This window comes from Hylobates moloch, unplaced genomic scaffold, assembly GCF_009828535.3.
Source record: "Hylobates moloch isolate HMO894 unplaced genomic scaffold, HMol_V3 SCAFFOLD_3, whole genome shotgun sequence".
Lineage (NCBI taxonomy): Eukaryota > Metazoa > Chordata > Mammalia > Primates > Hylobatidae > Hylobates > Hylobates moloch.
Window position 1 is genome coordinate 30,430,015 of NW_026652278.1, and position 14,277 is coordinate 30,444,291.

The 14,277-nt window shown below is 37.9% G+C and overlaps 1 protein-coding gene across 8 annotated transcripts in view; it reads left to right on the top strand.

Moving 5' to 3' along the window:
* Nucleotides 1–14,277, top strand: part of NT5C2 (5'-nucleotidase, cytosolic II) — a 99,503-nt gene that overhangs the window by 41,368 nt on the left and 43,858 nt on the right. For all 8 annotated transcript variants that reach the window (XM_032178742.2, XM_032178789.2, XM_032178760.2 and 5 more), the window contains one exon: nt 12,631–12,704. In XM_032178742.2, the coding sequence (XP_032034633.1) occupies nt 12,631–12,704 (74 nt within the window). The remainder of the gene's footprint in view (nt 1–12,630; nt 12,705–14,277) is intronic.

Here is a 14,277-nt window from a genome sequence, read left to right on the forward strand (position 1 = left end):
TATAGATTATGGAACCAAATGGGGAGTTCATAGACCCACACATATATAATCAATTGATTTTCAGCAATGAAGTTAAGCTAATTCAATGGCGAGAGGCTAGTGGTTTTTTTTTGTTTTGTTTTATTTTTGTTTTTAAGAACAAGTTTCACTCTTGTTGCCCAGGCTGGAGTGCAGTGGCGTAATCTTGGCTCACCGCAACCTCCACCTCCCAGGTTCAAGCAATTCTCCTGCCTCAGCCTTCCTTAGTAGCTGGGATTACAGGCATGCACCACCACGCCCGGCTAATTTTGTATTTTTAGTAGAGACAGGATTTCTCCATGTTGGTCAGGCTGGTCTCGAACTCCCGACCTCGGATGATTCACCCACCTTGGCCTCCCAAAGTGCTGGGGATTACAGGCGTGAGCCACCACGCCTGGCCAGGAGAGGCTGGTGTTTTTAACAAATATACTGGAACAACTGAATATTCATATAGGGAAAAAAAAATGAACCTTGACCCTTGACCTTTACCTCAAACCATACATTAAAATAACACAAAATGGATCATAGACCTGAATATAATCTTTGTGACCCCGAATGAGGTACAGATTTCTTAGGTAAACTGAATAAAAATTGTTAGACAAAATTGATAATTTGGGCTTCATCAAAATTTAAAAAATCAAATTTCTGTTTCTTGAAAGACATCATTAAGAATATTTAAAGGCAAGCTGCAGACTGGGAGAAAATATTCTGAATATGTTTATATCTGATAAAAGTCTTGGATCCAAAATATATGAAGAACTCTTGTAATTCAATAATAAGACAACCCAGTTTAAAAACGGGCAAAATATTTGAATTGATGCTTCATAAAATTGGATTTGAAAAGATGTTATTGGTCTTTAGGGAAATACAGATTAAGACTATAGTGAGATACCACTGCACACGCACTAAAATGGCTACAATTAAAAACACCGACAGTGTGGAGCAATGGTAACTCTCATGCATTGCTGATAAGAGTGCAAAAGAGAAAAGAGTTTTGGCAATGTCTTTTTAAGTTAAACATATGCTTAACACATGACCTAGTAATTCCACTTTTAGATATTTACCCAAGAGATGAAAAGATGCCCACATAAATTTGTATGACTGTTTGTAGCAGCATTATTTATAATAGTCGAAAGCTGGAAACAAACCAAGTGTCCATTAACTGAATGGATAAACAAATTGTGGTATATCCATACAATGAATTACTCAGGAATAAAAGAACTAATCATATATGCAGCAACATGCATGAATCTCAGAAGTATTGCTAAGTAAGCCAGACACATGACAAAATAATACTTGATTCCATTTATATGAAAACTACAGTGACAGAAAGTACTAGTGGTAGCTCAGGGCCAAGGGCTGGGGAGGGTATTGCAAAAGAACATGAAGGAATTTTTTGGATTGAAGAAAATATTCTACATCTTGATTGTAGTAGTTGTTGCATGAGTGTATACCGTTATCAGACTCACCAAAATTTTCATTTAAGGTGGGTGAATGTTATTTTAAGTAAATGATACCTTGGTAAAGTTGGTGGAGGAATGAGACTTGAGAAACTCCTCATCCTGCTGATTTAAAATTTTGTAAAGTGGTTGTTGATTATTCATATTCAAAAGGATATCTTTGGGAAAATATGATTGGTCCTAGGATGTGTAATGCAGGGAAAAATATACTCTCTTTGCAGTGTCATGATTGAATTAGCCCTCTGGAGTTGTTAAAGTGCTTTTTTTTTTTTTTTTTAATTACTAGAGTTGCTGTCATTTAGGTAAAAGGCCAAAATGAATTTTATTATTTATTTTTATTTTAAATTCTGAGTTTTGACCTTTCTTCCAATATAGGCACATGGACTTAGCTAACATGGATAACCATATTTTCTTCTCTGATTTCTATCTCACAGAGTTTAACCCTGAAATTTTGCTATGTTTTATGAATGATCCTCTATACACTGGTCTTTCAAAAATTGTAGAGAAAAAGTGAAAAACAATTTAGAGGAAAATAGGAAAAAAGAGATTGGAAAAACCTATGCTTAATTAGACTGAGGTTTTAGAATAGTAAATATATTCTTAGAAGTACTGGTATTGTCCTGGTCTCTCCCGTAACTTGTGTATTTTTCTGATTTGGTAGTCAGCCCTCTCTTATATTTCCTACCATCCTGCTCCCATTATCACAATTTCTTCATTTGAGAATGAAGGTGAAGGGAATTTTAATGTCTTTTCCGTAAATATTTTTGATGAATCTCCTTAAAGTATGCTTTAAAATCTTTGGTGGAAAGAGAGTCTACATTATCATCAGTACTCCTATTATTTTATAGTTTTTAAGATAGACCTTCTTTTACATTTAAACATCCCAGAAACTGGGCTATATCTGGCAATATACCACCTAGAATTCAAGTTGAGGTCTTCCAGAGAGGATTTGCTTTCGCTTCTTTCAGTCACCTGGGGAAAATATCAACCATCCTGGTAGTAAATTCAGAGCACAACCTACAAGACTGACTTGTTCAAATTCTCAGGGAGAGATTTCCCCCCTCCCTGGACCCAGTACAAAATGGGAAATAGATGTACAGTCAAGGCTGAGATGTACAGATTTCTTTGTGGGCCCTTCTGTGTTGTAGATATATTTCTCCCTTATCCTCATATTATGAGTATATCCCTTTTGATAGCCTAACTTTTTGCGGAATCTCCTAGGCTGTGACTTGGCATTTTCCCCCTTTTCTTACTAGTATATAATATAGGTACATTTTATAATTGGTGGCATTTTAAATCTTAATCATCTTAAATTTTGTTCTATGTATGTCTCCATACTGACTTTTCTCTGGAGCTTTTAAATATTGAGTATATGAGTGAGTAAAATGAGTGTTATAATTTCATGTTTTATTTCATAAGTGATAACACATTTGTTCAGATTTTTAGTGTGTGTGCTGCCGAAGTGAGCATTGTTCAGATTTTTAATGCACAGGCGGCTGTTCTCTATTTTTTTTTTTTTGAGACGGAGTCTCACTCTGTTGCCCAGGCTGGAGTGCAGTGGCACGATCTTGGCTTACTGCAAGCTCTGCCTCCTGGGTTCACCCCATTCTCCTGCCTCAGCCTCCCGAGTAGCTGGGACTACGGGCACCTGCCACCACACCCGGTTAATTTTTTGTATTTTTAGTAGAGATGGGGTTTCACCATGTTAGCCAGGGTGGTCTCGATCTCCTGACCTCGTGATCCACCTGCCTCGGCCTCCCAGAGTGCTGGGATTACAGGCGTGAGCCACCGCACCCAGCCACTGCTGTTCTCTTGACACAATCTGATAAACAAAATGTATCCCTCTTGATGTTCCTCAGAGAAAATGTTAAAACAAATTAGTAAGAAGTTATTGGTTAGAATTTATGAAAGCAAAACTAATGCTACTAGATGTCTGTTGCTTTTAGAATCTAACCCAAAATTTCTTGTTGTGTCTGTATGTCCATGGTATTTGAGCTTTGAATTTTTAAAAATCCATTTCATAAAGTTCTTACCTATAATATTTTTTATGTCATTAAGCATACTTTTTACGAAGGATGGAGACATAATGGCAGACTGAAGTCTTCCTATTACTTTTTTTTAATAACAGCTTTATTGAGATACAATTCACATATCATTTAATTCACCCTTTTAAAGCATACAATTCGATGATTTTAGTGTATTCACAGAGTTGTGCAACCAATACCGCTATCTAATTTTAGAACATTTCATTACCCCCACAAGAAACCCTGTACCCATTAGCAGAAATTCCCTGTTCCCTCCTCCCCACAGCCTCTGGCAATGACAAACCCCTATTAAGTTTCTAGTTTAAGCTTAATTTTTAGTTCAGTTAAATATTGTGTCTGCTATTACAAGGCGCTATGTTAGGTGTTGGGAAGATTATAAATCCTGGTCTCAAAGTTCATAATCCAATAAAGAATAAGAGAACTACCATATTTTATGTCTATGACAACATAAGTGTCAAAATAGGGACTTTTGAATGTTTAAACCTCTCATTTAGGTCACAACTTTATAGAATTTTAGTTGCTGATGCAGTTTCTTTCATTAAGTAGAAAAGTAATGAGACCCAGAGACATTACTGTCATATAGTTCTGTGGCACAACCAGAATATTGATAGTTCCTTGACAAAATCACTTGAGATGCAGTGTCTTGATAATTGGAGATAACTGAGGTGGCCCTTTTAGGGAAAAGAATATAAACAAAGCCTTAGGGTGTATTTAGGAAATAGCAAGTAGCTCACTTTGATTACTACAGCCAAAGGTGCATGATGTGGCACAATGTAAGATCAAACTGATTTTGACAAAATGGTGAAAGTTTTTGAACTTGAAGATCCAATAATTTGCAATTTATTAATTGGGTAGGTAGTGAGCGATGACTAAAAGTTCTTAAGAGAGTGATATGATTGGATCAGGGCTTTAGGACAGTGCTTCTCAAACTATCTGTGAGGGAGGACCAGTTTATAAACAACTTTTTTCCAATCTGTTTCAAATGGACACGTTTATAAAATAAAAATGAATTTCAAGAAAAATGAAGACACAAAATGTAAGCCTACCTTTTTTATTACTATATTCAACAAACAAAATTTCTCTGTCAAATTACTATAAAAATTTCTAAATACTTAAAATTTCTGTATGTGTCATGTCATGGGTTAGCAACAAATGTTCATAATCCAGCACTGGCCTGTGGACCATGCTTTGAGTAGCACTACTTCAAAGCAATTAATTTGGCATTAGTGCAAGGGCAGAGCAATTGGGAGATGATTGCTGGACTAATGAGGACCTGGACATGTTGTTAGCACTGTGAATTGAATGGAAGATTGGATTCCAGAGACGTTTGTTAATTTAAATGAAGGCACATTAGATGATTGGATGTGGATTTGAAGAAGAGGAAAGAATCAAAAGATAGTAACTAGATTTTAAGCTTGAGTGGGAAAATGGGAGTGCCCATAGCAGAAATAGGAACTAGTTTGGAGATTGGGTTTTCAACAAAAAATCCACATTATAGCATTTTCTATTAAGTAAAAATATCCATATATACAGACACATACTTTTTAGTTCATAATTTCAATTTGCCCTCTCAAGAAGCACTTGTAACTTTTTCTTTTCTTGATTGTAGCAAATTTTCAATGTATAATTATGCAAGCCCATAAGGAAAACAGATGCCCAAGAAGATTTTATACTTGAATCCCTAGTCTTATTTGTTGTTGCACTAACTGTCATTGGGCACTTGGCCAGGAAATTGTGACTCCTAGGCAAGGGGAGGAGTTACAGATAAAGTTCACCATTGCCAAAGAAATTCTATTCCAAATGGATTTGTGTGGAGCAACAGTGATATCCAATGACAAGTTAAATTAGACCCAGAGGTGTTTTCTCCAGCACCGTCTCGGAAGATACATGCTTTTGAGGGGCCTGATTCAGGCTAAACTTCTTGAAGTTAAGTCACAAAAAATCTATACTAGGGACCTTACGAAGAATTTTGTTATGTGATTTCAAGAACTAGTTGACTCAGATAGTTTTACACTTTTCAAAACGGCAACCAGTGACAGATGAGGTAATACTGCTTTGAATTACGAGTTAAATCTCAAAGCCATTAAGATTGCTATTTACAAAATTTCAAATTTAATAAATTGCATGTTCATGTTACTTAAGTGTGAGAATATTCTTATTTCTAAAGCACATTATAAATGGCTCTATTTCTTATGGTTAATATTTATATTTACTTGGATAGAGTTTATTCAAGTTTAATGTCTTAATTGCTGTGGGATATGATAATAAAAGCTGTTACATTTGTCTTTATATTGAAGTCTGTGCTTGGTTTTATAGTGTTCCTGTCACCTAGAGATTGTTTTTCATGTTAATGCTCAAATCTGCAACTTACAAAAGACTTAGTATGTTGGAATTGCTGGTTAATTGTGCTTTAAGATTGGATGCTTAGTTTAGTCATGCTTTCTAGGGCGGCAAGTTTGTGCTTTTTTAAAAACAAGCTTCGGGAAGTTAATTTCTCAGATATGTTCAAGCTCTTGAACACAGGGGTGGAGTATGTTCCACTCGTTAATAATTTAGAAATGTGACACAGTAAACTGGCATTGGCAAAGGTACAGTCAAGGCCCGGAGACCAATAGAAATTTTTGGATTCCTCAAGCAGATAAATCTTTTTGTTTTGAAATGTATGATGGTGCAGTGGGCCAGCCTTGTAATTGATATAGTACCTTTTAGTTGATATAGTACCTAACACTTTGTTTTGCTATAACCTCAGTGAAGAGTAGTCATTAGTTTGAGACTAAGAGATTAGTTTCTCTTGAAGACTATATCCTGGAGACATAGTATTTCATGCTTTAAGGCTGCCTCTGTGCTGAAGTCAGTGCATACTTTAAGCATTTGGTTGTTTATTATCTTTGTAAACTGTGGAATATATAGCCAAATAACTATATTTGGCATATTGCAGTTCTCTATAATACAGCTGTTCTATTTTGCCGTTACAGCTTTGTTTATGCACTTCAGCTATTCATACAACAAATTAGATTTAATTCCACATTGCCCCTCCCCTCATGTTTTGTAGCCTAGATTAGGGAAAGAAAAGAAAAGATGAGAATATATGTGAGGCTTTTCATTTTTATAAACATCATAATAGAAATGAATTGAGGGGAGACAGGAGTGATTGTTTCTAAGTTCAGGAATTGCTTTTGTGGTTAGAGCACTTATTTTGAATGAAAATGGAAAGATAAAGGATATTTGGTAGAACTTCATAGGAAAACATCTTATTTTCTAATTTTAGACTCTTATAAAGTCTGTCCTAGCTCTTTCTGCTCCCTAAAGAACAGCTTCTATGACATATGTCACAAAATGGTATCTGCTTTGTAGTAGACAGTGAATGTGTTGATTAGTTAATGTGACTAGGTTAAAGAGATGAGAAGTGTAATTTGATGAGAAGTGTAATTTGATGGATATGTAGCAATGATTATTCTGGCAAAACCAGATTTTCATGTTCCTGACATATGTTATTCCTAGAGTTTACATAGATAATAAAGGTACATTATAATCTTTGAATCCTTAAAAATATACATATATGATTTGATATATTTTCATGAGAGTACAAGCTTAATCTCTTTTCTAACAAAGAAAGAAGCTGGTACTTGGCTGAGACTGTTGACAGTTTCTTGTCTTAAGCACTGATTGACATTAGCAGCAAAATCTCTTTTTTCCTGTAATGTTAGCTGTGCTTGAAGCCAGCTAGCATCTTTCTTCTATGAGAGTAAAAGCTGTTTCTTTAATTATGTGGTTCCACATACTTCTCTCCTGGATTGTATCACAAGAGAAAAAATCATCCCCAATCCATTCCTGCTTGTATTCCCATAGAATATTTTAGGCATGTCAGCTGTTAGGGCTTGATCAAGGATTTGATCCAGTTGGCTCTCTAGCCTGAATTAAGAATCTGTTTGAAAAGCCTTCAGTAGTTACATTGAGTTTCTAGAGCTACAACCATTATTTTGTCTTTTATCCCTGTTGTACTTTCAAAAGGATTTATGTAACTGGGAAAATATAATAAAGTAGATGCTTTTATCAGTAATAGCAGGGTGATATTTGATGAAATATTAGAAGGTGATATGTTTGGGGGCTGGAGGTTGGAGGGTGTTTTTTGTTTCTTTGTTTGAGACAGGGTCTTGCTCTGTTGCCCAAGCTAGAGTGCAGTGGCATGATCTCAGTTCACTGCAGCCTTGACCTCCTGGGCTCAAGTGATCTTCCTGCCTCAGCCTCTTGAGTAGCTGAGACTATAGGCATGTGCCACTATGCCTGGCTAATTTTTTATTTTTTTTTTGAGATAGGGTCTCACCATATTGCTCAGGCTGGTCTCAGACTCTTGGGCTCAAGCAGTCCTCTCACCTTGGCCCCCCAAAGTGCTGGGATTATAGGTGTGAGGCACCACTGCTGGTCTCAAACTCCTTTTTAAAAAAGTCTCCAAGGCCATCTGTACAAAAAAAAAGAAAAGAAAAATAGCCAGACATGGTGGTGTGTACCTGTGGTCCCAGCTACTTGGGAGGCTAAGGCTGAGGTAGGAGGATAACATGAGCCTGGGAGGTTGAGGCTGAGGTAGGAGGATAACATGAGCCTGGGAGGCTGAAGCTGAGGTAGGAGGATAACTTGAGGCTGGGAGGCTGAGGTAGGAGGATAACATGAGCCTGGGAGCTGAGGCTGAGGTAGGAGGATAACATGAGCCTGGGAGGCTGAGGTAGGAGGATAACATGAGCCTGGGAGGTTGAGGCTGCAGTGAGCCATTATCACACCACTGTACTCCAGCCTGGGCAACAGAGTAAGACTTTGTCTTGAAAATAAATAAGAAACATATATAAATATATAAATTAGGCATTTTTAAATGGTGAGGTAAATATCAATAGAAGATCTGATGTTTTCTTTCTGTATCCCAGTGGAGGCTTTTTGCATCCCTTGATGCAGTTACTCTTCTTTGGACACCATTGACCTAGATCACTGATGGGGGAGCCCAGCCCAGGCTTTTTTATTTTTATTTTTTTTATTATTTTTATTTATTTTTTATTTTTACTTATTTATTTTTTTTTTTGAGAAGGAGTCTCGCTCTTTCACCCAGGCTGGAGTGCAGTGGCACGATCTCGGCTCACTGCAGGCTCCGTCCCCCGGGGTTCACGCCATTCTCCTGCCTCAGCCTCCCGCGTAGCTGGGACTACAGGCGCCCGCCACCTCGCCCGGCTAATTTTTTTGTATTTTTTAGTAGAGACGGGGTTTCACCGTGTTAGCCAGGATGGTCTCGATCTCCTGACCTCGTGATCCGCCCGCCTCGGCCTCCCAAAGTGCTGGGATTACAGGCGTGAGCCACCGCGCCCGGCTGCTTTTTTATTTTTAACAAGTTACTCAGGTGATTGTGATTTTGATGTACACTGCAGTTTTGAGATCCACTGATCTATATCATTCTAATTTCTTACAGTTACTTATGAAATGAAGGCAAAGAAAAGATTTGGTAATAAGAGGAGAAGCCATGCAGTTTTAACTTTGGCTACCAAGCTGAGGATCAAGTGGAAAGGATAACCTTATTTTCTTTCTTTTCCCTTTCCTTTCCCTTTCCTCTTTTCTCTTTTTTTTTTTTTTTTTTTTGACAGAGTCTTGCTTTGTAGCCCAGGCTGGAGTGCAGTGGTGTGATCTCGGCTCATGGCAACCTCCGCCGCCCGGGTCCAGGCTCAAGCAATTCTCCTACCTCAGCCTCCTGAGTAGCTGGGATTACAGGAACACGCCACCATGCTCAGCTAATTTTTGTATTTTTAGTAGAGACAGAGTTTCACCATGTTGGCCAGGCTGGTCTTGAACTCCTGACCTCGTGATATACCTGCCTCAGCCCCCCAAAGTGTTGGAATTACAGATGTGAGCCACCGCGCCTGGCCCTTCCTTTCTTTTCTTCTTTCTTTTTTTTCTTTTTGAGACAGGGTCTCACTCTGTCACCCATGCTGGAGTGCAGTGGTACAATCTTGGCTCATTGCAACTTCTGCCTCTCAGGCTCAGGAGATCCCACTTCAGCCTCCTGAGTAACTGGGACTACAGGCATGTGCCACCACACCCAGCTTTTTTTTGTATTTTTTGTGGAGATGGGGTTTTGCCATGTTGCCTAGGCTGGTCTCGAACTCCTGTGCTCAAGCAATCTGCCTGCCTTGTAAAGTACTGGGATTACAGGCGTGAGCCACTACACCTGGCCTTTATTTTTAAAGATGATTAAAACTTACCCTGAAAGACCATCATGCTGATCATCTACCATACTATTATATGTTCAGTTTTTCCTATGTCTTCATAGTGATCTTTCTGATTATTTCATTCCCTTAAACTCTGATATTTTGGTCTTAAATGCGGGATAAAGTCCAAATTCCCTAATGTGGCTTACAAAATCTTCATGATTTTGACCGCTACTAACCTTTCATAGCTTTTATTGCTCCTTCCCCCATCCTTGCCCCCTGGAAAACCTCTTTCTGTGAAAACAAACAGAAGCGAAACCAAAGAAAGCTTCTCATCTCTAGCCACAATAAATGCTTTGTAGTTTACTGTAAACCTTTTCTTTGCTTGGCTATTTTGCCTGCATTGCCTTTCTTGCATTTTCCTAATGGAAAACTACTGATTGATTAAGATTCAGTTCAAACATTTCTTCCTGACCTCTCTAAACAACTGGTATTCTCTCCTCCATGTTATTTTATAGTACTTACTGAATTGCTGAAATTATTTAAAAGTCTCCTTCCTAGTAGGCTGAGTTCCTCAAGGATAAAGAGAGTAAATTACAATATAAGTTTCATGAGGGCTGGTACAGTCTTTTGTTCAATAACAGTATCTGGGTATAATAGTAGCTATTTATTTAATTAATCTGTATATCTTCAGTGGGCTTTAAATGACTTGTTTATTAAATGAATTATAAATTAATAAGTGAATGAGTTATAAATCCCAAAAGTAATCTTATTTTATGGGGTCAGACTTTGGAAAGGAGAGCCTCTTCCCTGAAATCTTGAATACATGGCATTTTTAATGCCAGGACACAACACACAAATCTGTATATTTTTGTATAATATCTGATTTCATTTACTGTATATTTTTCCATTTTTAATTTATTTGTTATGTTTTTTGGGAACAGGGTCTCACTCTCCTGCCCAGGCTGGAGTGCAGTGCTGTGATCTTGTCTCACTACAGCCTTGATCTCGTAGACTCAAGCAATCTTCCTACCTCAGCCTCCCAAGTAGCTGGAACCACAGGTGCACACCACCATCCCCAGCTGATTTTTGTATTTTTTGCAGAGTTGGGTTCTCATCATGTTACCTAGGCTGGTCTGGAACTCTTGAGCTAAAGCCATCTGCCTGCCTTGGTCTCTCAAAATGCTGGGATTACAGGTGTGAGCCACTGCTCCCAACCTTGAATAATTTTTATTATGGATTTTAATATTGGTATTTAAATGAGAAGATCTAAAAGAAAACAAAGGAAAAGCTTCTTGACATTGGTCTTGGCAGTGATTTTTTTGGATAGGACACCAAAAGCACAGGCAGCAAAAGCAAAAACAAGTGGGACTACCTCAAACTAAAAAGTTTCTGCACAGCAAAGGAGAAACAACAAAATAAAAAGGCAGCCTATGGATTGGGAGAAACTGTTTGCGAACCATATATCTGATAAGGGATTAATATCTAAAATATATGAGGACCTCAAACAATAGTGAAAAAAGAAATAACCCAAAAATGGGCAAAGGACCTGCATAGACATTTCTCCAAAGCAGACATGCAAATGGCTAACAGGTATTTGAAAAGGTGCTTAACATCATTAATCATCAGGGGAAGTGCAAATCAAAACCACGATGAGATATCATCTCATACCTATTAGAATGCCTTTTATCAAAAAGATAAGAAATAAATATTGGCAAGGATGCATGAAAAGGGAACGCTTGTACACTGTTGGTGGCAGTGTAAATTGATGCAGCCACCGTGGAAAATGCTGTAGAGCTTCCTAAAGAAATTGAAAATACAGCTGCCATATGACCCAGCAATTCTAGCTATATGCCCAAAGGAAGTAAAATCACCACTTTGTGAAGATATCTGCACTCCCATGTTCATTGCAACATTATTTAGAATAGCCAGGAGATGGAAAAAAAAAATCTGTTGATGGGCTGAATGAATGGATAAAGAAATTGTGGTATATATACACACAATGGAATATTCAGCCTTAAAAAAGGAGATTCTACCTTTTGCAACACCATAGATGAACCTAGAAGACATTATGCTAAGTGAAATAAGCCAGACACATCAAAGAATACTGCATGATTTCACATGTGGAATCTAAAAAACAATCCAAAAAGAAAACCATAGAAACAAAGAGCAAAACAGTGATTGGAGGTCAGGCGCGGTGGATCATGCCTGTAATCCCAGGACTTTGAGAGGCCGAGGTGGGAGGATTGCTTGAGCCCAGGAGTTCAAGACGAGACAGAGCAACATAGGTGAGCCTGTCTCTACAAAAAATAAAAAATTATCCGGGCTTGGTGACATGTGCCTGTAGTCCTGCTACTTGGGAGGCTGAGGTAAGGAGGATCTCCTGAGCCTAGGAGGCTGAGGCTTCAGTGAGTCATGATTGCACCACTGCACTCCAGCCTCGGTAACAGAGTGACTCTGCCTCAAAAAACAAAAACAAAAGTGTTGGGGAAGGATGGAAAGATGTAGATCAAAGGGTACAAAGTTGCAGTTATGTTGGATGAATAAGTCTAAGAGATCTAATGTACGGCATGAGGGCTATATTTAATAATATTGTATTATGTACTGTTAATTTGCCAAGACAATAGATTTTAAGTACTTGTACTACAAAAAAAAAAAAAAGAAGAAAGAAAACAAGGTAACTATATGGGATAATGGGTATGTTAATTTGTTTGACTGTATTAATCATTTCACTGTGTATATGTGTATCAAGACAAGTATATCAAACAGCATGTCATGGTATACATCTTAATATATAATTTTAAAAGTTTAAAAAATCAGTTGGAAAAATAAATGAGAAAACCGAGAAAAATAGCCAAATAACTTTATTAAACTTGAGAATTTATTTTCCAGTGTTGAGATATTATTTTTTATTATTTTCTATAGGGTGTTTGTGAACCGAAGTTTAGCGATGGAAAAGATAAAGTGTTTTGGTTTTGATATGGATTATACCCTTGCTGGTGAGTAGCAATTTCTGATTGCTTAAGAACTGCTGCTTGGGGTATAACACAGTGGGTTCACAGTAGGCAACTCAATTGACATTTGCTGACTTAATCATGTATTTGGCTGCCAGAAGCTTTTATTATCAGGTTGCTTCCAGTAAGATTTGTGAATATTGAAATTGTCAGATATCCTTGCGATTTGGCTCATGAGTTTGTACACATAGATAGAAAAAGTACTAAATTTTACTATTTTAGAGACCCTGGTAAGAAATAATATGGTAAAATCATACATTGATACATATATTTGGGCATTTTTGACTTTTAGCCATTCTTTAGGTATGAGATTTTGTATCTCTTACTCTGCCACAGATAAACTTGTATCAGTTAAAAATTTTAATTTTTTTTTTTTTTTGAGATGGAGTTTCGCTCTTGTCCTCCAGGCTGGAGTGCAATGGCGCGATCTTGGCTCACTGCAACTTCCACCTCCTGGGTTCAAGCGGTTCTCCTGCCTCAGCTTCCCAAGTAGCTGGGATTACAGGCATGCGCCACCATACCAAGCTAATTTTTGTATTTTTAGTAGAGATGGGGTTTCACCATGTTGGCCGGGCTGATCTCGAACTCCTGACCTCAGATGATCTCCCCACTTGGCCTTCCAAAGTGCTGGGATTACAGGCGTGAGCCACTGCACCCGGACAATGTGTTATTCTTAACACAGATGGGAAATGTGTTCATTTTCCATTGAAATGATTGCACACATAGTATGGATAAGGCTTTTTAAAAACTAGAGCTGCAGCCACAAAAAAGAATGAGTTTGTGTCCTTTGCAGGGACATGGATGAAGCTGGAAGCTATCATTCTCAGCAGACTAACACAGGAACCAAAAACCAAACACTGCATGTTCTCACTCATAAGTGGGAGTTGAACATTGAGAACACATGAACACAGGGAGGGGAACATCACACACTGAGGCTTGTTGGGGGGTGGGAGGCAAAGGGAGGGAGAGCATTAGGACAAATACCTAATGCATGCAGGGCTTAAAACCTAGATGACGGGTTTATAGGTGCAGCAAACCACCATGGTACATGTATACCTATGTAACCTGCACATTCTGCATATGTATCCCAGAACTTAACAAAAAACAAACAAACCCCAAAAAACTCAGAGATGTACTAGGGTTGCTTTTCTGTACCTAGGGTATATGCAGGAATTTAGCCAGTCTTCCTAATGGTCAGCTGCAATTAGATGGAGGATGGGCAAGAAGTCATTGAAACTCCATGACAAATATGGAAAAGATGAACTTTTTTAACTTGTAGAATCCTTAGTCTGTGTAGATGTTTTCATCAGCATGTTTTGTCCTTATGAGGTGGGGCATTGGGTACCATCTCATGGTCTCCTATTTGTGTAAACTTTGTGTTTAAGTTTCCATATCCTTTTTTATTAAATAAATTATGTAGCTTCTGAAACCAACTAACCAACCAACCAAACAAAAAACTAGAGCCATTAGCTTTATTCATTATCCTGTAGCCTTTAAACACCAGCACTGTGCTGTTTTTCCCTTCCTTCTCTAAGATATATTTGAAAGAGTCAGTGTA